General features: G+C 30.1%; 2 protein-coding genes across 2 annotated transcripts in view; both read right to left on the reverse strand.

The window, feature by feature from the left end:
* Positions 1–304: 304 nt before the first annotated feature.
* Positions 305–7,933, reverse strand: LOC142324453 (defensin-like). Its single transcript, XM_075365285.1, has 2 exons — positions 7,723–7,933; positions 305–667 (listed from the first exon to the last, which is right to left on the reverse strand). The coding sequence occupies exons 1-2, from the start codon at positions 7,823–7,825 to the stop codon at positions 486–488; spliced, it is 285 nt and encodes a 94-aa protein (XP_075221400.1). The 5' UTR covers positions 7,826–7,933; the 3' UTR covers positions 305–485.
* Positions 7,934–13,295: 5,362 nt separating this feature from the next.
* The window catches only part of LOC142324464 (uncharacterized), a 54,190-nt gene continuing 41,881 nt past the window's right edge, over positions 13,296–25,604 (reverse strand). The window contains exon 4 of the transcript XR_012756302.1: positions 13,296–13,373. The gene's annotated coding sequence lies outside the window, so the exon portion shown is untranslated. The remainder of the gene's footprint in view (positions 13,374–25,604) is intronic.

Consider the following 25,604-nt stretch of genomic DNA (forward strand, 5'->3'; position numbering starts at 1 on the left):
ATCCTAATTATCTTTTGTATCATAGTTATCTCAACGAGATGAACACTTACCTTCGTGAGGGGAAGCTTCTAAAAAATGCGTAATGCTTTTACAGGTTGCAATAAATGTTTTATACATATATATTTTTAAAGAGTCTCGTTCAATATCCTTATTTTTTTATGCCTTCTATACCATTAACAACATAGAAGACCTCTAAACTGTGATTTCGTAAAATATCCTAAAAAGTGGCTTTCTATCGATGAAGCCGGGTTTTATTCAACCAAAACATATATTTATGAAAAAAGGGTAATAAATAAAATTAAAATTTTAAAAGAAAATATTTTATTTTTTTTTTAATTTTTAATTATTATATTTAAAATATTAATATTTTAGATATTATATTACATTAAATATATTTTACAATATTTATACATTAATATTTTTAAATTTTCATTTATTAATTTTGTTTATTTTTAATTTATTTATTATATATAAATTGATACTATTTAGTTTCGACAGTTGCAGACACCGTCAATGCATCGGCCTCCCCTTCTTCCTATAAGTAAGCAATGACCGGCGCAAGCTGAGTGATTTAACGTGACCCATTGTGTACTAACGCTTAAAAGATCGCAGGTCGCTCTGCGGATTCTTAGATGAACAGCTTCCAGGGGTTCATACTTCGGATATTCTGTAAAACATAACGATACATATTTCAACAGCTTTCACATGTGATGCATTGTATATTAATGATCTGATTATAGAATGCCAATGTTTTTATTATATGTCAATGTTTATTGAGGGATAGGAAAAAAAATTTAATATTGCAAGTTTGAACGTTGTTGCCCATCCAGGTAGTACATATTATCCCTAAATTTGTTAAATAACTTTTAAGTTCTAACCCCTTTTATTAAAAAAAAAGAAATTTTTTGTTATTTCAACCTAATTCTTTAAGGGTACAGTAAAACCTTAATGATGTGAAAAAGGTCAGAGACAGACGCCTTGCCAACATGATTTCATTTAATAAAATTGAAATTATAAATATCCGCCTTTTTAAGAGCATAAAAATATATTTTGATGTACTAACCGTTCTTTTTCAAAATTTATGTTTTTAAAGCTATTATTAAAACTCAATCCTGTTGATCATGTTTGGGATCCCCTGTCTCCCCCGCATAGTATTCTTAAAATCGAACCCGGAGGTTATGGGTTCCTATCCCGGTCATGGTCGCTTTACGTTATAAGGTACAAAACCCTTGACTTAATTAGGTGGTTATCATGTAATTGCTAAATTACAAAAAAATAAAAAATGAAAATTTTATAAATCTCACACTCAGCATAAAGTTAGTAATTTTGTTTGACATATGTATTCATCAAATTCAATTTTTTTGGGTATATTGTCTTTAATATTTCCATTTCGTATGTTAGTGTTAAAAAAAAAAAAAACGATTAGAATTTCAATTTTAACTGTAATGTACATAGTAACTGTACATAAATAAATGTATTTGTGCAGTCGTATCATCAGAATATCTTCATTAGTTTTTATTGAAAATTGCTCGTCGGTTTGGTTTTGGTATTTTATCAATAAGGAGGTTTGCACCTCAGTTCACCATAATCCCCCAAAAACTTAATAACATAATAACGTTAAATCTATCGAAAGATTAAATCAAATATTTATTGTAAAAAACGATAAAGTTTAAAAGCATGCAATTTTTTACGGTGAGATCTTCTAATTCAGTGATGGGTACACCGACATGAGTAATAATTTTGAAACTCAGTCAGTGTATTAAACACCACGAGCTAGAACTTTAAAAGTATTTGATACATCCTTAAAAAATTTCGAAATTTTGTAAAATCAATGTTCTTCCAAACTATACGATTTATTTATTCTTTTTTGTTTTTTAAGACTTCAGTAAAAGGAACTGATTTTCAATTCGACCTCTATGCATTTTTTTTAGTTTTTCCTTATATCTCTTCAACTTAATTTTCTTCAGATGGACAGATTTTAATTTAATTTAATTTTATTTTGTTTTTAAAAGTTAATAATAATAATAATAATAAAATTATTATTATTACTGTGAATGGTGATATTAGTGTTGGGGGTTTTAATTCCCACGTTAACTATTAAACGTTTACATTAAAATCATTATCACATACATTCACCTTCTTATTTAAAAAAAATATGTTTAATTCAATATGGCTGATCCAAGATGATCAAAAATTAAAAAAAAAAAAACAGAATAGTAATTTTGTTAACTACGTAAATCTGCACTTGTTTCTACCTCCTAATATCCTTTAGTTTTTAAATATTAAGTCGTTCCCATACTTTAACCAAATGTATGAAAAGTTTAGATCATTTAATCTACTTCATTTTAATCAACCTTCGTGACAAAATAGCAGTCTTGCTTTTCATTTTGAAATTCTGGGTTCAGACTTGACTTTTTTCAAATTCAGAAAAATGTATCATTATCATCAATCAGCAGTCATAATAAATTACATAGCTGCCAGTCAGAAATAAACGGAATATAGGAGTTCAAGTCAATTGTAGACATTCAACTCAGACATATTACTGCGTTACTCAAAATCACCTCCAGTTTTCCAATATGAAAACAATCTTTTTATTGTCTTCAATAAATTTTCTTATAAAACAGATACCGTATTTATTCGAGTACCCCGCACTTTTTTCTTGGAATTGGAGAGAAAAAATAAAGGTGTGGGGCTTACTTGAAACATAGCCTTTAGCCAGAATAATTTATGTAAACGTTTTCTTAGAAGTACCTAAATTCAATCACGTAAATATAGTTACATTAGGCTTTCGTTTATCAATACCAGATGCCGCTTATACAGAATACATCCTTAATTATTAACATCCTGTTCATATTATCGATAGGAACGAAGTTACGGTATTTTTATAAAACTGATTCATTCTGTATAGGCTGCATCCGGTTCTAATGACACTACAGTTACAGTATCAGTTACCCATCGTCGTCTGGTCTATTCGCCATAGTCATTGTACTGTTTGTATATGTGGACGGTTTTGTGCATTTTATCTCTTGTAAAGTTTAATACGGTGATTTATTTTAAGTACGGCATTAAAACAAGTACAAAAGGACAGCGTCTAAGATCTTTTACAGTAAATGAAAAACTGCGCATTATAGAAGAGGCTGAAAAAATTGGAAATCGGGCGGCTGGAAGAAAATTTGACCTACATGAAAGCTGCATTTGAGACTGGCGTAAGAAGAAACAACTTCTAGTGAAAGACACTGATAATAAAAGGGCTTTTCGTGGCTTAAAACCAAAATACACAGACATTGAAAAAAAATTGTATGACTTTGTTATGGAAAAAAGGAAATGCGGTTATGCTGTCACGACAAAAATGTGTCAATCATATGTTCGTGAGATCGCTAAATCATTGAATAAAGCTGATTTTAAAGCAAGCCGTGGATGGATAACATCGTTTGTCAATAAGACGAAAGACTACCATTTCTCAACTACTTCCAGACGCTTATGAACAAAAAATACTACATTTTCACAAATACATAATAAATCTTAGAAAAGATAAAGGCTATTTGTCTTCTCAAATAGGAAACGTTGATCAAACCCCCCGTATATTTTGAAATGCCATTTGACAAAACTCTACACAAAAAAGGTGAAAAAAGTATTACGATTGGCACTGGTGGTAATGAAAAACAAAGGTGTAGTGTTATGCTTTGCATTACTTCTGTTGGATCAAAATAACCACGGTACATTGGTTTTTAAAAGAAAAACTCTTCCTACCGTACAGGTAAATGGAGTTATTATCAGAGCACAGGAATCAGGTTGGATGAACGAAACCTTAATTTTAGATTGGATCAGGTGTGTATGGCAAAAGAGATCGGGAGATTTACTTAATAAAAAAAGTTAAAGACATTTTAAAAAAGAGTATGACAGACCAAGTAATAATTCCAGGCGGATTGACATCTCTTTTGCAACCACTAGATGTCTGCATTAATAAACCGTTCAAATCTCATTAAAACAACTGTACAGTAAATGGATGGCTGATGAAAATTTCTTTCTCACGCCTACAGGAAGAATCAAACGCCCAGATTTTAACCAGATTTGTGTTTGGATAAAAGATGCTTGGAAAGGTATTTCCACGGAATTAGTAAGGAAAAGTTTTAAAAAATGAGGAATATCTAATGAACTTGAAGGTAGTGAAGACGATCACCTTTGGCAGAGCGACGTGGAGACTACCGGTAACTCTTCTACAGACATTGACAGTAACAGTGATTAATTAAAAATAAAATCCCATATTAAAAAGTGTATTGAAATGATCCTTTTCTACATGATACATTCTTTTCATTTTACTGGTCTACTGATTCTGTAGGCTGATTCTAGTAGTTTCAAACTAAACTAGTACTTAGGTAATTAGTTATTAATGTAATATTAATATTGTAATTTAAAAAAAAACGAATTAAATCCTTTACTTTCTGAATATTTTCGTATTTACGTATTTTTTTATCATATCTGTTGCACTTTAAAATACCGGTACACACTCGATTTTTTTTTTTTAGATTTTCGGTCCGGAAAATCAAGGTGCGGGGCTTATTCGGGGGCGGGGGATACTGGAATAAATACGGTAATTATAAGATTTTAGGTTTTCGCAAAATAGAATACTTCCTCCTGAACCCCATTACTTAAAAGGTAACGACTGAAGAAAAATCGGTAAACGATTTTATTAAGTAGGCTTGAACTGATTTTTACATTTATATTGCTTTTAAATCAAAAACAAAATTAAAATATAATTTGACATGTATTTTACACAAAAAAAAAGGATTAAAAACTATTTTATTGAAAAATAGTTTTCCTTAACGATTTAAAATATTGATTACAATATTTTTAATCAAAGAATTTAAAAAAAATAAAATCATGTGGATATATATGTATGAGCTTTGTAACAAAATTTATTAACGTACGTGCAAAAGTAAAGTACATATCATCGAAAGTAAAATCAAAATACAAATAAAATAAAAAATTGAAAAGAAAATTTTTTCAATATTTTTATAACACAGCCCGTTAAATACATGCCACAGTAAAATCAACATTTATGTTATATTTGTAGATAATGAGACTGACGTTCAAAATTATTTTTTCTTAGTACAGTATTTTAATACTTCAATTTCGTTAATAACTTTCGACAAGTCCATTGTTGTCATAAGTTTTGAGTCACGAATAAAAGTGAAAAATATTTTCATAACGATAAAAAACTCACTAATCTTGAGTAAAGTTAATGTACATAAAAAACACAATCTTATTATTTTATATTTCTTTTTTTAATGCAGGCCCTACCTAGTACTATCAAGGCGTTACGATGAACAGCTAAATGGTGAGAAATCTTACGAGGAATCGCTTAAGTCTTTCTATATATAGAAGAGGTGTATATTTTCCGATCTTTTTGACTAAACATGAATGACAACTGGAAAAATAAAACTGTAAAGTCACTAACAAACTGAATATTGATGTAAATATATTGATTTAAGCAAAATATGTACTAAAATTAGTTTAAATGAACAGGGGGGATGCACTTTAAAAGTTACTACTGATTTTAGTGAATACTTTCAATTCACTTTATATAAAAACAATATGGGTTGGTTTCTATTAAGTATAAACAATTATTTCCATTAATGATTAAATAAATTTTTGTCTGAATACTAGCAGGTGCTTCCGACGCAGGATGGCTTTTTTGGCTGCAGGAGTTAACTGAGCAATACTTCCTTTTCTTCGGTGGTATTTCGATAGATTTGAAAGGTACGAAATCAAAAGTTCACGTGCGAAATTCCAAAATTATTAATTTTTAACACAATTATTTTCCTAGTATTATTATTTTTCCATTGCTAATTGTCCTACTATTCGAAAATAATTTTTTCAGTAATCATCGATTTCTTCAGTAAAAGTTTGCTAAATGTGGTAATTTAAGCTAATTATAATAATAGAAATAATAAACTAATGAACTATTAAATATTTTACAGATTAGATTAGATGATTAGTATATTGATCAGAACTCAGATATTTTTATTTTGCCGTAGTAACTCAAATATAATGAAGTAAAAGAATTAATCTTTTTTCTTTAACGAATATTTTTATTGGACAACTTCATCCCCGAAGGGTCTAGGGCCTCGATATACGGCTTAAAACCTTCACTGGGATAACACGAATATATCCCGCAAATCTGAAAGCAATCGGTCGGTTCGTGTGATGCTGTTGCAAATAAATAAACAAACCCACACTCAGGCAAACTTTCTGATCTATATATAAGATAAACAGACTTTATCGAAAAGGAAATTCTCAATTCGACTTGTACAAACAATTACATACGTTGAAGTATCACTTAGGATGAAATTCATTAACTTGGTGATTGATTTTTATTTTTCATAAAAAGCTTTTCTGGTAATCCTTTAGGTATCTTTTGCTTCCGTATAATAATGTAAAACGATTTGAACATTTTTTTTCATTGTCATTATTACTTTGTTAAATGAAAATATTAAAATAATAACTCCAGTTAATGTTAGTTTACATATCATTTTTAGCATTTACTTAAATCGTTTTTCTACTTATTTTTATCAAGAAGCATGTTGCTCACTTTTTACACTGCTTACCAACATTTTTTCATTCAAGCTAAGTTTTCTGTAGATTAACTAATATTTTATTTTAAATAAAACTTAAATATATAAAATAAACAAAAAAAAAATTGCCAATTAAAAAGTAGTAAATGATACTTTTTCAAATCTTCTGTAAATTCCTTTTAATTTTTTTTTTTAATTTGTGTCAAAAGTAGGGTTTAATTTCTAATTACTTTTTTAATTTGGCACTGACTGCAAAGAGCCTCTTCTTTTTTTGTTTAGCCACCGGAACTACAGGATATTACTTCAGAGGATGATATGTATGAATGTAAATGAAGTGGTTTTGTACTGTCTCAGGTCGACCATTACTGAGATATGTGGTTGATTGAAACCCAACTACCAAAGAACAACGGTCTGACTTCAGAGAGCCTGAATTTAAAAAAAAAAGGTAAATATATTTTTTTTAATACTTTTTAATCCATTAAATTGAGTTTATTTTTTTAAATTTGTTTTTTATTATTAATTTAAATAATGTAACAAAAAAATGTAAATTTAAATTAAACTGCATTTAATTGTAGTAATGATTTATTTTCTTCTTTCATTATTGTATTTTTTATCTAAATTGGTTTTAATTGTCATCGCAAATCAGTTGTTAAACAACTGATACCGGTTTACTTTGATGGTTGGGATTCAATTAACCACAAGTCTCAGGAATGGGTGCCTGAGCCTGTACAAGACTACATTTAAATTTACATGTTGTACATACCATCTTCACATCATTAAGCCACAGGTAGGTTGCTTATTGTTCAATAATTGAACAGATTGGTACGTACGCATTAGGAAAATAATAAAATTACTCAAATTAAGGGAAGCACTAATCAATTGTAAACATAAGTTTTTTAAGACATCATGTTACTTAAATTTACTTATTTTTATTTTTTATAACAGCCATTCATCTTTTTAGAGAGAATTATTTGAACTGCTAAGTTAAAATTATATTGTCTGTCATTAATATCTATAGAGTTAGATGATAAGTTTAAAATTAAATGACCTTTAATTATTGAATTTTTTTCTGAAAGATGATATTTAAGTATAACAAGTAAAATAATTCCAATTAGACTTTAGTGAAATAATTTTAAAAAATACTTACCTTGCTCCTTAAATTCAGTTCTTGGGTATGCTCTTGTGTGTTGTAAAAATACAGCAAACATTAACATGACAACTGAGAAAATAGACATTGTGTTGAATTTCATATTTCCTTTTTTCTTTTATAAAAAATTTATTGAATAAAAAAACTCACAGAATTACTTTTTATTACATGAACAGTATAAATTCCCGATTACCAATGACATTTTCTTAAGTTTTGAGGTGGGTTATATATTAAAGAATTGGCATGTGAAAGTAATTCCCCACTTAATCTTGATGGTTTTACAATTTTTATTTTCAGAGTAAAGTAAATTACAGTGCTGCTTTTTTTTGGAAAATCCAAGTTCAAGATAAGTTTGCTCATAACTGTATTTTTTCTAACCTCTGAAGATAAAAAATAATCATATCAGTATTAATAAGAATAAAAGGTTAGCAACCATGACATGTTCATATATATATATATATATGTGTGTGCATGCACATGCGCGTGCACACACACACACACACACACACACACACACACACACACACACACACACACAAATTTTCACACCATGATTTTTTATCATCTTGGCTTTCATTCAAAAATGAATGTTTGAGTCCAAGTCAGTTTAGGCATTTTTCATACATGAAAAATATCATGTATCATATTCCCATTCACAAGCCCCTGAGCTACCTGTGATAATTTTTATTCATTAACAAATAATAAATAAATAAATAAATAAAAATATGTTGGAAAAAATATGATATTTACTTCATATTTAAACAGATGTTTTTTACACATAATATTCTGCCTTCTGGACAATTTACAGAAAGTCATTGAAGATAACATTACTTTTTTCTGCAGTGTGAAATGCTTAACATTATTGGTTGCTATTTAAAAGTAATTGACCACAAGAACTACATAAAGATTCAGTTTTTATTAAAAAAAAAAAAAAAAAAAATCAAGCAAAATGAATTTCTATATCTACATTAAAAGTCTTTATATAGGAAAGTTCTACATAACTAGAAAAAATGTTTTATTTATTTCTCACTTTGAAGTTCTTTCAGTTTTTGGTGATGCTAAGTTTTAAGCTACCTCTCCTACCTGTAGATGATAGTCAAAATATTATAAGTACATGAGGAAAAAAATGAAAAAACTGAATAAAAATGTACTGTTTGTCACCAGATACTAAAATTGTTAAACTGTTTCATATTTCACCATAACATAAATGAGATTAGAGTAATTTTTAAAATTAGTGTCTGCAGACAAGTATTAAACCTGTATCAACTGGTATATAATTACGTACCAGAAATATATCAACTGGTTTGAACTATGAAGAGTTATAAACATTGCAAATATTTCAATTTTTTGGGGTGGAAAGGTTATATTTTGAACTTTCTTTCGAAGTATTATTTCCAGTAATATTTCTGATAGAATTATGTTTATAAGCTGTAGAATGTTCAAAGTAAATTTTCATGAATTATATCAACTTTTGAGGTGTAGCACCTCTTCAACATATGTCTTTGTTTCACGTAATAATAATGTGTATATTTGCAAGTTTACTAATCAAAATTAGTAGTGTAGTTTCATTCACCTACATTACAAGATATATGGATGTATGATATACGGATCTATATTTTTGGAAAAGATCTTTTCAGAGATATTGTCCTGCTCTGTTATCATTGGAGTGCAGCTGGGGGTTTATTAATGTTGCTAATCAGGAAATGAGAATATTAATAAAACCTTGGAACATTGGAACACTAATAAAACCTTCAAATGTTTTCGGTAGAAAACCTTGGATATCAGAGGATATATTGCAGCTGGTGGATGAACATAGAAAGTATAAGAATGCTAGTAATGAAGAAGGTAAAAGGAATTATCGACAATTAAGAAATACTATAAACAGGAAGTGTAAATTAATTTAAATGTCAGGAAAACATTTTTGCAAGTATATGTTTGGAGCGTAGCTTTTTATAGAAGTGAAACTTGGACGATTGGAGTACCTGAGAAGAAAAGTTTAGAAGCTTTGGAAATATAGTGCTATAGGAGAATGTTAAAAATCAGATAGACAAATGAAGAGGTGTTGCGGAAAATTGATGAAGAAAGAAGCATTTGGAAAAATATAGTTAAAAGAAGAGACAGACTTATATGCCATATGTTAAGGCACCCTGGAATAGTCGCTTTGATATTGGGACAGGTAGATGGGAAAAATTTCCAGGTAGGCAACGTTTGGAATATGCAATTGTTTTACAATTACATATCTTTAAAAAATTGTTATTGTTATGGATGTAGGATGTTGGGGGTATACTGAAATGGAATGACTGGTACTAGATAGAGAATCTTGGAGAGCTGTATTTAATACAGCTAATTCAGAAATCTCTGTCTACAGTTACTTATAAAGTCGGATGATGAAAACAAACATAATATTTATAACACTGAATGAGATATTACAAAAGCATGAAATATGTGTATTTAAGAAACATAAATTATTTGTTAAAAATCAATTTTTTTTTCTTTAACATTTTTACTTCTTGCAGGACTTTTATTTATCTTTCTCCTCTAACTTTCATCTATCTCAATATTTTAATACTTAAACCATTTGATATCAATTTGTCTATCAATCTTAGTTATAGTTCTTTCTTCATCAATTTTAAAAATAATACAACTAAAAATAAATTAATTAAAGCATTTTTTTTCATGACTGTTCCTCAAAATTTGGTTGAAATTTACTTATTAATTTATATATTCACTTATTAATACAGTGTTTTACAATTTCAGTGTTTTATTTTTCATTTTGGGATAAGAGAAAAATTCTTTATTGTGTAAACAATGCCTAGTCTGGCATAACACATGTGATATAAATGTGAAGTCAAAATATAACTGCATTATTCTTAATTACAGATTTACATGACCTCTAATATCATGACCTCAACATTTCAGAGCATTGAGATCATAATATAAAGATCAAATATATGTTGGTCAATATGATTATAGTACAAAATTAAAAATATAAATGTCTTCTGAATATATATCTGCACAACATTCTTGATTGGTTTAGTAATGCATTCCATTATTATAATATATATTTTTTTAATGTAGATTCAGTGTAAATGGAATGCATAATCAGGTAATTGTAGTTTGGTTAAATGAGTTCATAGAGTACAACAGAATAGCATTGAAATTAATTTAAGTACAGGAAATCTTTAATTTTTTCTGCATCGTAGCTACACTATTTGATTACATCTTTATGTTTTTTAAAATAATGAAAAGTTACATTCTATGTTTATCTTGTAATTTGTGTATATCAAACTACATTTTGAGGGAATTCACTCATTTTTTTAACAAAATGAAATTTTTTTACTTGTGTCTCACATGCAAAATAATCATTAAGAAAATTTAACTAAATTACTTCTTTTTTGATGAAATGAAGAGTAGCTTTTAAATGTGGTGTTGGCTTAAATTATTTTGAATACTATCTTTAATCAGTTTAAAGAAACTGATTCCTTTTCACCAAAAAGAAAGAAAGTAAGGCAAGTCTTACCTTAAAAAAACAACCAGTCAGGATAAAAAAGTAAAATTGATCTGAGACTATCTGCTGTGTAGATAAATTTTAATTTATCAGTAACCAGTGGAAGAAATACACATGTGGCACCAATGTGAGGTAGATGTCTTTTAACTGGATAGAAAGCTCATGGCTAACTAAAAAACAGCTCTTTAACTTCAAAAAGAACAATAAAAACAAAGAAAATGTAAAGTGGGCCAAAATAGACTGTAAATATATTTTTTGATGGGCTATTCTTTTATAATCCATAGTATAGATTTGCAAAGATTACAAAATGATATAGTGGAAAAGTTACCAGCCCACATCTAAACTGAAAACAAAAATATATATATATTTATGATATACAGTTGAAAGGACCAAACTTATTATTACCAATAGATAGTACACTGAAAAATGAACTTCTGATTTGATTCATTCATTGGCTGATTCTACATGGAATGGTTAGTTATAAAAATTGTTTTCCCAAGGAAATGGAGTGTTCTAACATAATTTAATGTCATATCATACTACCAAAAAATAAAAATAAATAATTTAAAGTACCAATATTTAGAAGCTACACTGGTGAAGCAACCTCCTGATACTAATCCACCTGAAAATCTGTGGGGAATTATAAAAAAAAAAAATAAATACATAAAAATAATTGTACCTTAAAAACTGACATTTTATTCTCTAAATGAAAAAACAATTTTTTATTAGTAGAAAGGCAAACCTACATTCTGAGATCTCATGAATATTTTCGTGCAAAAGTTGTTTTTAATTTTTTTAACTATTGTTTTATTAATTTTAATTATTGTTTAAACAATTTTTTAAACATTCAAATGTGAATTCTTATCTACAATTAAGAATAGAGGTTTTAATCTCTGTATTGAATATCCACAGTAAAACAATTCTTATATTGGTTGTGCATTCCTAAGCAAAGTTCAGATATCACTTACATGAATACCAAATTAGAGTGCAGTAATCAGTAATTTATGTTTAACATGTTTTCACAGTAACTAATTTTAATTTGTTAAAAATAAAAACATTCTACACTAGACCAATTTAACTTGAAATGGAAGTTCCATGTTTAAATAATGTATTTTTGAATCTATGCTCTATATAAGAAAATAATATCATAACATATAAGAAAATAATAACATTCTAATAGAAAGCCTAACCTTGTTCTTAAACAGTTCTTTATTACTCTAACAGTTCTTTATAGTCCTTTAGATTATCAAAAAGAAAAAAGCAATTTTTTGCCAGCTCATTCAAGTATATACTACATACAGTATATACTCAATTTTGTATTGCTTGATTGTTTATGTGCTGTTCCCTGGGTAAAAATGTCTCTATATTCCAAGGATTGAAGGTAGAATGAATTTTTGCTGCCCAAAGAGGGTTTTTTCTTGTTCTGCAGTTCTTTGTGCAGATTTCCTTCCTCACTCTCCACTTTTTTCCTTAACGTTGATTACCTACTCCTTATTCTGGGTTCTATGAATTTCGGTCAGACCTCCTTAGGTATATGCACAGATGCACAGACATGGTATGATTGGTATGATGGTGGTATTTGATTTAAATATTAAGATATAATTCCTTAATCATTTTTATATGACAAAAGTAACTTACTATGTCAATATTTTTAAAAGCAAACTGCAAAAAGAATAATACAATGGTTCCAAATAAATACTCCCTTTCTATAGACATTAAATACTTTTTAAGTACAACAATTTTGATTCAGGAGAAGTTTTTCTAGCACAAAATTTTTGACTTGATTGTTGACTTTTGATTTTTTTATTCATACTTTGGTTGTTTGTAAAAGTCAAAATGTCAGAAATGTGAATAATGTAATTATTTAAAGTTTACTACTTTTCATTGCAAGAAGATTTATATCATCATAAAATTAAAAAAAAAAATAATTTTAATAAAGGAGATTTTAATACTTTGCCATAAAAGATTTGCTGAAGAATTAAGAATTCGTTTTTCTTAAATTCATATTATTTACATATATTCAAATTTAGTTTTATGAATAAAGATATAATTTATTTATTTTTTACTTCCCTTTTTCCCCTTACTTTTTGGTGATTTCTTAAAACTTGCTTTCAACTGTTGGGGAAATAGTTGAAGAAAGAACCTGAAAAAATTATTATGTAATTAAAATTAATTTATTTCTAATGTTTCAATGTATATAAATAAAAATATGACTAACAATAATAATGTTAATAATATAATTGAAATGAAAGAATTAATTATGAAAAAAGAATATTATTAAATACTAGCCAGTCAGGCTCTTTTTGCTCACTTGACCATCTGGTTTTTGAATTTTATGACAAATTATTAATAAATACGTTTTTGGCATTTGTTTTTAACCTGATTACAACAACAAAGCAGATTTAAAGAAAAACTGTAAAAAAACTTTTTTTAATAGTTTCTCTTTGGTTTCTTTTGTATTATACGTACTATTTTATTTTAAATAAAATTATTAAGCTATTTTAATTTTGAAGAAAATAATGGTAAGAGGAATTCACAGAAATTATTTGGGCCAATCATAATAGCTAATGCTCATTATGATTGACTCAAATTATGCTATTTGCATTTTCCAGGATGTTGTGTTTTCATTAGGGATGCATTTTTTGTATGAAAATTTGACTATTGTTGAATTCAAAATATGTAATAAGAATAAACTATAGCCAGTTTTCTAAAACTCTCAGTTTCTAAACTTTGAATTTTCTTAATATTTTATCAGGTATTATCGAAAGATAGGAAAGTAAAACAACTTCTGTAAATAATTTATTACATGAGATTACTTTTGATTGATATGCCTATTTAAATGTAAAAAATTTAATAAAAATTTTTTAAAAAACAGACTGACAAAATGTGCATATGGATAGTTAGTTGAACTAATAAATAATTTATAATAAGTCAGAAACTTTCAAGGCTTATGACTCCTGCTAATAAATAAATTATTTATTAGTTCAATTTAATAACTATAAATTCTAGTACATATTTACTTTTTGTCATATTTATTATTAATTAATTTTTTTATCATTTATTATTTTTAGAATACTCTTCCAAAAAGATTTCATTTGATTCCCATGTTACTGATCAAACTGGGGTTTGAAAAAAAATGTTTTTGAATCTGACATATAGCACCTGGCATCTGCATATTGGTCATTTTATGATGTCATTATCCTACAATAGTGTGCAAATTAATCCGAAGATGTTATGTAATAAAAAAATAACTTTATTTATAAAAAAAAATCATACCTATTCAATTTGTGAACACCTATCAATTAATATGTTCTCCTGTATTCATAATCATTTCACATTCACAATTTGGCATTGATTCAACAAGTATTCTACACATTTTTTTTTACTTCTTCATTATGAAACCATTTTGATATTATTGTTTTAATGAGATCAATTTTTGTGGTAAATTCATTTTTGAGAGTCGTTTTCTAACTATATCCCAAAGATTTTCAATTGGGTTAAATCTGGGGAGTTGCCTGGCCATGGGAGGACTTGTTGGTTAGATCTTGTTCAAACACTCCAAAGTTGTGTTGTGATACAACTTTAAAACCTTTTTCTTCAGAATATTGATATATCCATCACTTTTCAACATACCACCTACTGGAAATTGAACAAGGGGCTTCAAATGTGAAACAATCTTAAGATATTTTTTTTTAGGGATGTTTAATTGGTTGTTGGATATGAGCCAGTGATGTATTTTTATCTAATATTTTTGAAAGTATGGAATCCTTTGTCCCTGAATGTGACTCGGAAAACATACAATTTTTCCAGTCTTTTTTGGTCCAGTTAGCATTTGTTTTGGCCCACAAGAATCTTTTTTTTTGCACATTGCAGGTGTTATTGCTACTCTTTAGCTGGCTGAGAAGCTTTCCACCCAGCTACAAGAAGTTGGCATCTAACAGTTGTCAGACGTAAATCTGTTCAACTGGCTGCTAATTCTTGTTTATCCATGGCAGATAATTTTGGATCAAGTTTACTTTATCTCACTAATAACTGATCCTGTGTTGGAGTAGTTTCTTTTATGGCAACATTTGTCTTTCCTTTAAGGTGAAAAGGAACTAGATTCTTTAAATAATTTTAAAATAGCATTCACTATCTCTAGTCCAACACCACACTCAGAAGCTAGTTGTTATGTCATACTGGTGTGCTTAGAAAGACAATTTCACACACAAAAAATATGAAAATATGATTTTATAACAAAAAATTAAATAAACTTTCACAAAACACTATTTATAAAATGAAAATTGCTAAATAACCAAAGAACAACCTTACATTAAACAGACAACTTAGAGAACAGGTGTGGTTAAGCAGTGCAGCCACAACATAGAAATAAACAAAAAATTCTATGTGTTCAGATTAATTTGCATGCTGCTATTTGTCACCTGCAATGTCAAGACGAATTCAACATTCCTCATTTGTTAAAATCTCTCCATAAAATTCAGTTCTGTAATTGTGTAAAGATCTGTTACATGAAAAATCAACTTTAAGTCTTTCTTTGCTAAGTTAACTGTTGTCAGTTTAGAAATAAACATTATACAGTTCTCACCTGTATCAGTTTATCCATAACCCGTTTCAAACACCTTGGAATTATGAAATTATAATTAATTCAATAAGTCAAAGATTTTTCTGAAATAATAATGCAGTCAGTGAAAAGTATGTGTTAAATTTTGAGAATTCCAGATTATCACATTATTTACTTATTCATCAACTATAACAATGATTTAACTATGGAGGAAGGTGAAGAAAAAAAGATTTAGTTTGAAGTTTTATATGGATGGATACTATTTGTTCAATTAATATTTTGTGGACATCAATTTTTTAGTTTTAGAAGTCACATCTTTAAAACAAATCTTGTTTTTGGGACAGGTTTTCACTACTGCAGGAATATACAGAATAAGAAGCTCATGGTCTATTTACAAGATGTTTTAAAGAGTGACTTTTATTAAATTTTAATCATAAATGAGATTCTTTACAATTTCATGTGATATATTGTCATATTTACCCCATCAAGGAACTGAAATAATGATTGCTTATTTACTTTTAACAAACTGTCAGTGCTTCCATGAGCTCCTTTCATTTAAATATTAGTTCACATGTTGCTATACTAGTCATATATCATATATATCATATATCATCTACAGAGTATTTTTAAATTAGTTATACAAAAGTAACCTTTAATAATAAAAAATAACTTACAGACTTTTTTGTTACATCACTGAATACAGAAGTATATCTTCAAGATTCATTCCCACCTTACACAGTATGTTCCCCATGTTCTCACTTGGTAACAAGCGCGAATGAGTGATTCCATCACTCACCATGGAGTAGTACACTGGTGCAGAGTGTGCTAAGTGTTGTTTATGGTTTCATGAATCCAAATCGACTACTACCGTTCGGAGACAATTTATGATTAAATAACCCAAGCAACCACCTCAAGCAGTCTGATATTGCATGGTACAATCTTTTATTGAAACAGGTTGTGAATCACATAGGATACCAGGTCAGGGTAGACCTTCAGTTTCTGAAGTGGCAGTTGAGCAAGTGCGGTAGATATTCATTCGCAATCCAGGTTAATCAATGAGATTCACCAACATAGAAATGAATATTCCTAGAGTTACAGTATGGAGTGCATTGCATAATCAACTGAGATTTAAGCCCTACAAATTACAACTGATTCAAGCTTTGAGTGAAGGCGATAAAGAAAAACAAACTGATGTTTATGTAAATATGCTAAACAAAATTGAGACTGAAGAGAATGATCTTAATAAAATTATGTTCAATGATGAAACAACCTTCCATATCAGTGATAAAATTAATCAATATAATGTTCGGGTATGTGGTAAGTGGATTCCACGTCATGCAGTCAAACATGCGTGGGACTCGCCTAAGGTAAATATTTTTTTTGCTGTCAGCTGTCACAAAATTTACCATCCTTTCTTTTATGATGAGTCAACTGTAACTAGCATATTGTACCTGGACATGCTTGAACATTACCTAATGCCACAATTACTACAGGATGTGGGCACAGAATTCATTTTCCAGCAAGATAGAACTTTGCTATTGAGATGCACAATAACTGGAAGATGGTAATGTGATCTGCACATTATCCCATATCATTGCAGTTGTTGGATATTCAATAGCAAAGTTCTGCTTGGATTAGATGTGGTGGAACAATTTCCTAGCCACCATGATTACCTGATTAACTCCAACGGACTTCTCTGTACAGGGGTTACAATAAAGACAGAATGTTTGTTGCAGCACCAGATAGCATAAACAGTTGTCACCTTAGATTACGACAAGCTTCATAGGATTTGGTAGGAAACTGATTTGTAAATAAAAATGATTTGTAAATGAACTGATTTGTAAGATAAACTGTATTTAGTGTTATCAAATATTTCTGTAAATTATTTACATTTTTCATTATTAAAGGTTATTTTTGTATGACTAATTTAGAAATACTAGGAATTTTTCTTACTCTGTAATTGATTATGATGTTACAACTTCAAATGTTGAAATAATTATTGATTGTTTTACTTACTTCTCATCAATTTCAATTGCTTTTGATAAAGGAATTATATATTGGTTTGTTTGAATATCTTCAACTTTTTCATCTTTTAATGGTATTGGCTTGGTATCTTTCTTTTTTTTGTTTTTTGTTTTCTTCACATCTAGTGAAATAAACCCTCTTAATATGTGAATTACTTGAAAATAACACGATTTAAGTTACATTTACCTTACATATTTAGTAATAAGCACTAAATAAAAATTACAAGTCAACTTAAATATATTCATGATTTGTATATGGTATAAAGTTAAATGAACAGCCGATACTATGGTGAAAAAATATTAACTTCAAACTCCTATTTTAAAAAAATTAATAGAAATGACTTAATTACAGAAAAGGATGTATTTCTCGTATTTAATGCTCAAGTATTTAGTCTGTTTTAAACTTTTTACTTCTTACTATTGATCAAGTGATATTTGTGAGGAAGTCCTCTTTTATCAGAAGTCCTATTACCTTTCATTATTCAAAGCTTAAAAAAGAACCCTTTTATTATCATAGAGATAATATAAAATCATTCAAATAAAATATTTTTCATGCCAAATTGTTAACTTTTTCAGGAATGTTTTGCGTATCACTTTTAAAACAACATACACAGCAAACCAACAGTATAAAGATTAAACTACAGTGATCGTACAAAATACTACATCAAACAGACTGAACGTAATCCACCCACATACGAGTACCACACACAACATTCAAATTTTAAAAATTATCAGTTAGAAATGGAACACAAATATATTAACTACAACATGCAAATTTTATATTTGTAGCAAGCACATAAAAGCTAGGATCTCAATATACTTGAATGATGTAAAATTTACAAACACACAAAACGTGACATAATAACCAATTAAATTAACAAACATATATGATATAGAACTAATAGACTGATGTGGAACTAATATCTTATTCATTTATATATTTAAGGGACTTCTTAACTGTTTTATGATGTTCAATCAATAATTTGTTACTAGTAAAGTACTGAAATATTAATTAATTCCGAAAGGTCCTTTGAAAGAAAAGGTTCCATTAGTTCTAAAGTGAATCATTTAAAATAATCATTCTGTTCATTACTCGTTATATACAATTTGATAATGCTAATGTGAAGAAAAATAACAATGATATGAAGAGAGTCATTAGTAAGTTTTTAGGTTTATTGGTTGATCAACCTCTACAAACTTTGATTACGTTTCTTGAAATGAATACACAAATTAGATTTGGAAAAAAGCTGAAATATATTTTTTTCTAAAACTAATATTTAGGGTTGTGATCATAAAATAATGATAACAGTTTATTTAGGATTGATAATGTCTTTGTCTGTAATACTCAGTATTATTTTGGGAATAATCATTAAAACAGAATTTAAAACTAATTAGTATACAAAAGAAAATCATTATACGGATTACAAAAATATTAAACATATGAATATAAACAATGTTTCAAGGATCTACAGAGTGTTTCTAAAATGGCTAAACTTTTTCTGATTCTACTTGTAAAACTAAACAAAAATATCCTTAGGTAAAATGGCAATTCCTCCTTCATTCTTTCCTTGTCCGCTATTTCGTTACTTTTAAACAAAAATTTATATCTCAAGTTTTAAAATTAGCAAAACATCAGGACTTAAATACCTTCGCAAATTACAAAATGGGGGCCATAAATATTAGTTTATCTCCATAAATATTAATTTTATCAAAATATATGTTTTGTTAAAATGTTAAGCTTTTATTTCCAATAAAATGACATTTTATTTTTTTAAATCGGTTAACAAATAGCCGAGTAATGTCAGAAAATTGATGTTGTAATTTAGTGTCTGTTTTCATGTTCTCTACTTTACGTTTAATTCTATTAAATATTGTTTTTTTTTTTTTAATTTATTTTTTATTCTTAATTCTGGTATAGTAAATTAGTATCAAATTAAGTATCAACTTTCTCACAATAATAGACCTAATAATTAAAAAAAATTACACTACCTGCGATAATCTTACATTAATTGTTGTAGAACGTTAGGTGTATATTTTTTTAAATAAACAGTTAACAAGATAAAAGTTACAAGAGATGTTCAAAGTTTTCATCATTAAAAATTTCACAAGTCTCCAGTCTTTTTCGGAGAGATTGTCTTAACTGTTCAAAAATTCCGGGAGTATTCCTAATTTCTTGAAATTCATTTTGGATCTTTTGTTGAAGATCCTCAATGTTGAGTATTGGAGTTGAATAAACAATATGTTTAAAATGGCCCCACAGCCATAAGTCAAGAGAGTTTAAATCAGGTGATCGGACAGGCCAGGGCACTGACCCTCCGCGGCTTACCCATTTTTCATGGGAATTTTCATGCAAGAAATCAGATACCATCTGACTGAAACGTGCTGGAACTCCATCGTGCTCGGTTTCGTTGTGACCAACTTATCTATCACAGGAAACGAGCATGTTTGAATATGTTTATGATCGACACCTCCTGTTTTCTAGGAAACCCCCACGCGTACTCGAGTGAACAATCAGTTACAAATTAGGTTGAACCGAATAATAATTATTTATCGTTTCGCCTGTACACATACAGACAAGAAGTTACGTTAAATAATATTATTTATCGTTTGGCGCACGCGCGCGCACACACATACACGAAATTAAACTATTTACTTTAAATGCAGGAGTACAACTGAAATCGTGATCGATTGCAATCTTATACATTACAACCAGACGACTTAGACGCCTGTGAGCAGTTTTAACTAGGAAATAACTAACTGAGCTTAAAGCAGGGTAGCTATCGGACTAAAAAAGGACATAATCCCACTTCGACCCAATTTACGCGTTTTTTATGTAGATTATGGGAGGGAGGTCAAACAAGCCCAGTTATGGATGGAGGGAGAGTTAAATTTAACACTCTCCTCACCATTCGTAATATAATTCACAATGGATGGACCAACATCAAATTATTTTACACGCCTTGGAACGTTCATCCGGTAATGCTAATGACTACTATATTATTATACAATAGTCTTACACATTACTGGATGGGGGTTTAAAGTGTTTTTACTTGTATTTGTGTTAGTTATGCTGTATTTTGTCCTGGAAAGGACAGTTTATTTAAATTTACATCGAATGCATTACCAACACGACCTTTGAATATATGCGGATATATATAACATCATATTCACATCACCTTGTAGATTATAATACGGATAGTATTGTGAATTCAAATACAGTAGGGCATGTTTACCAACTCACACATATTGAAATTAGTCAAAGACTTAATGTCTTTATCCTTTCTATCGGTTTGTAAACCTAATATCAAATATCTCGGTTTCTTCGTTTGTGGACATGTTTTTACCGTCCAAGAATGTATGTTTGTTCCCGGTAGAGCCGAATACTCGTGGATTTGTTGATGTACGAAAAGCGATCGCCAACGGCTTATCTCGTTCTACTACTTTTAACATTTACAATCGCATTGTATCGGTTGTAAATGTTAAAATAATACAATCGATACAATCGCATTGTATCGGTTGTATGGAAAATTCCATACGTTCAAAGTGAACGTATGGAATTTTCCATGCCAACTTTATTATCTTCAACTTGAAATCGGGTGCCTCTTTCGAAGATACAAGTGCGTTTACATCGCTGGAAGATCTAAGCAAGACCAATTCTTGTTTCACGTTCAACATTATGTGTTTATAGTCTTCGGCGAAACCCATAAGCATACGCAGAGGCATATAGAAAAAAATCATCTCGCTTTTTCATCTAAAGTAAATTTATCCGTCATTTTAAACTTCTATCCTAAGTTTTCCAAAATATTCTCCTCACTTTTACGCAACGACAGAACATTCTTTATTGTAATTGTAATTTCCAACTTTTGTACACGATACAATTCTGTACCGTTTATTTCATATCGTATCTCCTCAAAAAGAGAAACGGAACGCGTTGTTGGTCAATGTTGATTCCACCGCCTTATTGTCTCCATTCTTTATCAGTTAGTGTACTTTCGACTATCAAAACATTTTTATGCGGTAATGTGTACACGTCCTACTGGTGAATCGGTATCCGAATTTCATCGTTGTTATAAGTCGATGAAGAGTACAATAGATGGGTGTGATATTCAAACTGAGTGACGTGTTGTAGGAAACACTTTTACCAACGTCCAACATATCCACTACTGTCATTAAGATTCACCACTGTAAAACCGAGTTTGCGAAGGAATAACACGTTCTGCGATGTTAACGCTCTGGTGTTCAAACGTCGACTGATCGGTTTGCTAATTGTATATTAACCCTATCTTCTAATATTCGTTTTAAATGTAACCTTACAGTTATGCGTTTTCCGCGGAAATTTATCAGTTTTCTGTTCTGATAGGTAAACTTCAAAGTGATTTCGTTTATACTCTTGCATTAACCGGTAAGTATATTATATTCTTTGGCGATTCGATTATTTTGAAACCTGGTGCTATGCTTAGTATATATTCATGTAACACGTGGCCTTCTGATCCGTTCGTATAGGAGTGTCGTTTAAGATTGCATTCGATGCGTACGGTGTTCACGTTGTTAATGACGACCGGTTTCGATAAGTGTGCCATATATTCGCTACTAGACTCACCTTCTCAAATCCCAACAGCGATGCCAAGCTATCTTCAGACGTTAGTCAATCATAGCATTTTATTTAATTTCATATTTTAGCGTATCGTTATTCGATCCCATAAATAAGGTTATTTCGTGTTTTTCCTTTAATTCATCACTTAATGTTTTAGCTATATTGTCCACTTCATACGATCCGGTAGACAATGTCAGTCGGATCTTTTTCTTTTTAACCGGTTAAACGGTAAACGAATTTTCGATCCCTTCTTCTACACTCGGTATCGAGTTGTAATGTGGTCAGGTTTATCAACACCAATCCCATCCACCACTGGTTAAATCTAATGCCTGGAAGAAGGTAGTGTGTAACAAGATGTATTTCCACTTATGCAAACCATGATGATGCTTACTGGTATGCGGACGATCCACGACTGAGGAATTGAACGCATAAATTACAAGAAACCGTGTTTATACGTTGTCTGGTTTGATAATTGTAGTTTATAATCGAGTCGGTGGAAAATAACGCATCAATTCGTTCGATGGACGCAAATTACCAAAACTATAAAGATTAACTATCGCCCACTCCTTAGTGTTCGGGTAATGCATTCAATATGAAGACTTCTTGAAAGTCGGTTATTTTTAGTATTTTTTTCGCGTATCACATCAATTCGATATTGATCGCACTGGTATTCCTTTATCGGAGATGACATTGACGACGACGGCGTTTTTTTCTTCTTCTCACCTATCCTCCATCCTGCCAAAGAATACGGTTGAAGGTATAATCCCCTCCCGCCAGTATCTACTTTTCTTTTCATCAGCTCTACTAGATGTTTTATATTATTCCTTTTTGTTCGTCTTCTTTTTCTTATTCTTCTACCACCACATACATCACCCAACTTTGCTTTTAGTTTCATCAAGTTTCTAACGGATTATGCAGCAGCCTTTTCTGCGAAACTCGAGTCTTTGGCTTTCACTCGTTCCCAAGCGCGATCGCCTGCCGCTCTGTTTATGTTATCACTATACGTATCGTATGCCATGTCGTGTTATTTACAAGCGGCGTCCAACTTGTTTATACCCGGTTCGCCTCTCTTCAATCGTTTTCTTAAATTCGTTCCCGGTCCGCAGTAGTGAAACCCTGGAATATATAAATCTACCGGCAATAGATCGATACCTTTGTTTATCACTTTACCGACTAACTTTTTTGGCACCTTTAAATGCCTTTTCTCCAAACGCTCCTGCAGGTAGAATTGTTAATAGTCCGCTACCTCGTTTAAGACTGGTGATTCATTTAGACTTTATCACCTTACCCTTACGGATTCGGTTACTAACAATAACGTTTTCAGTTCCTCACCCTTCCCATGTTGGAGAGAGACTGAACGTTTTATGATCGTCCGCCGATGTACTTTGGATCCGACGTATTCGGCGGATAAGGAAGGTGAGGAAAGACTTTGTTTGGATCCGTGATCGGAGGGGTTACTACTGTATTTTTAGTTGGATCTATTATTGGTAGACTTACCTCATTCTTAATCAGATCGTCCTTCTCCTTATTATTAAGTGCAGGAAGCAGGATTGATAAACTTTCTTCATTTATATTTAGATCTGTGTTTGGTGCGTCCTGTTGTAATCTTTCTTTATCCTCTTTATTAGGCTGTTGTTTGCTTAGCACTCTAGCATTGTCTAAAAGTTGCATAAACGCGTCTCAATCAATATTTTGAAAATTTGAATAATTAGATAAATTCTTTAAATATTGCATTATAAATCTATAAAATCTGAATAAATATTCCACAATGTTACCCTTTGTAGTTAGATCTAATAAATCTACCGGTATCCTAGCGTTGATAGAAACAATGCCATTGGCATCTATATTTCTATTTTTTCTAAACAAACAATTTTCATTGATACCTTTTTTAATGTGAGCTCCCCAAGATCAACGTACCACTTTGTGACAAGATCCTTTGCTCTTATCGCCCCTCCAGAATTATGAAAACGCTTCCTTTCATATCAATCATATTCTTTTCACTAAACAAGTTATTGTGTAAATAATTGAGGTTAACAGCATCGGTCTTGTCGACAGGTTCACTGATATCACATAAACGCTTATTTGAAAAGGATAGCCCATTGGTGATTTTGTTGGCCGAGGATAAAACCGTTGGTATGTATCGATTGTTCAAATCGCTTTGCTTTACGTAAATCTTGTTCACAAAACCAAAAGTGGTAGTATCATCTTCCTCAATGGGACTTCCCACGTTGCACAACCTTCGTTTTTTGATATTGGAATTCCTATCGGTGGTTTTGTCAAATGTTTCAGTAAACCGCGTGAGCGGCGGTCTATCACCGTACGTTCCGCCGCGAAACCTTCCAAACTTGTCGACACTCATCTTTAGATTGATTAAAATAAAATGTTACCTGTATCCTCCTTTATATATCGACCTTCTTGAAATTCTTCTATTATACGAGTAGAAACTATTTCGTTATTATGGTCAGTATGACCTGCACGCCTTGAAGCGATCAATAGACTCAGCCTATCGCAAAGTTCGTTCGGATCGTGCCAGTACATGTAATCTGGTCTAACTGTTTTCTTTGCCCTCATAAGTACTCCTAAACCGGTTATGGGACTTTCGTCGTCCTGGCTTCCAAATCACTTTCGAGGAAACATTTTTTAATAATATTATTGTAATTGAAGGATTTATTGGAAATTATGCGTCTGATAAAATGACTTTTATGCGCTTCCGTATATTACAATATTTTTTTATAATTGTTTAAATCCTTAGACGTATAATCGACGGGTTCGCTCAAAATATCAACTGATATAAACCTTCGGTTTCATTATAACTTTTATTATCGATAAATATTTTTATTTCCTTTGAAGATAACCTCTTGTTTTCCGATTGTCTACGTTTTTCACTACGTACATGTCGATTTTCTAACATTTATCCACTACCACTAGGTCCAAGTAATGCTCTGCACGATAACCTGGTGACGATGGGTCTATAGGTGTAACGAACCGATGTTGTCGTGTTGTAGAATCCTCTCAGAATTGTCGGTATAGATACTCCTTTCTCGTCCTCCTCAACCTTCTCCTCCTCCGCCTCCTGCTTTATTTCTTGTTCTGCTTCTTCTTCTTTAATTTTTATTTTGTTTAAATGTTTACTTAAGCTCACATAAAAGTTTAACAATTGGTTTAAAATACTTTTGTAGCACTTCATCCGTCTCC

Source organism: Lycorma delicatula, chromosome 1, assembly GCF_047948215.1.
Source record: "Lycorma delicatula isolate Av1 chromosome 1, ASM4794821v1, whole genome shotgun sequence".
NCBI lineage: Eukaryota > Metazoa > Arthropoda > Insecta > Hemiptera > Fulgoridae > Lycorma > Lycorma delicatula.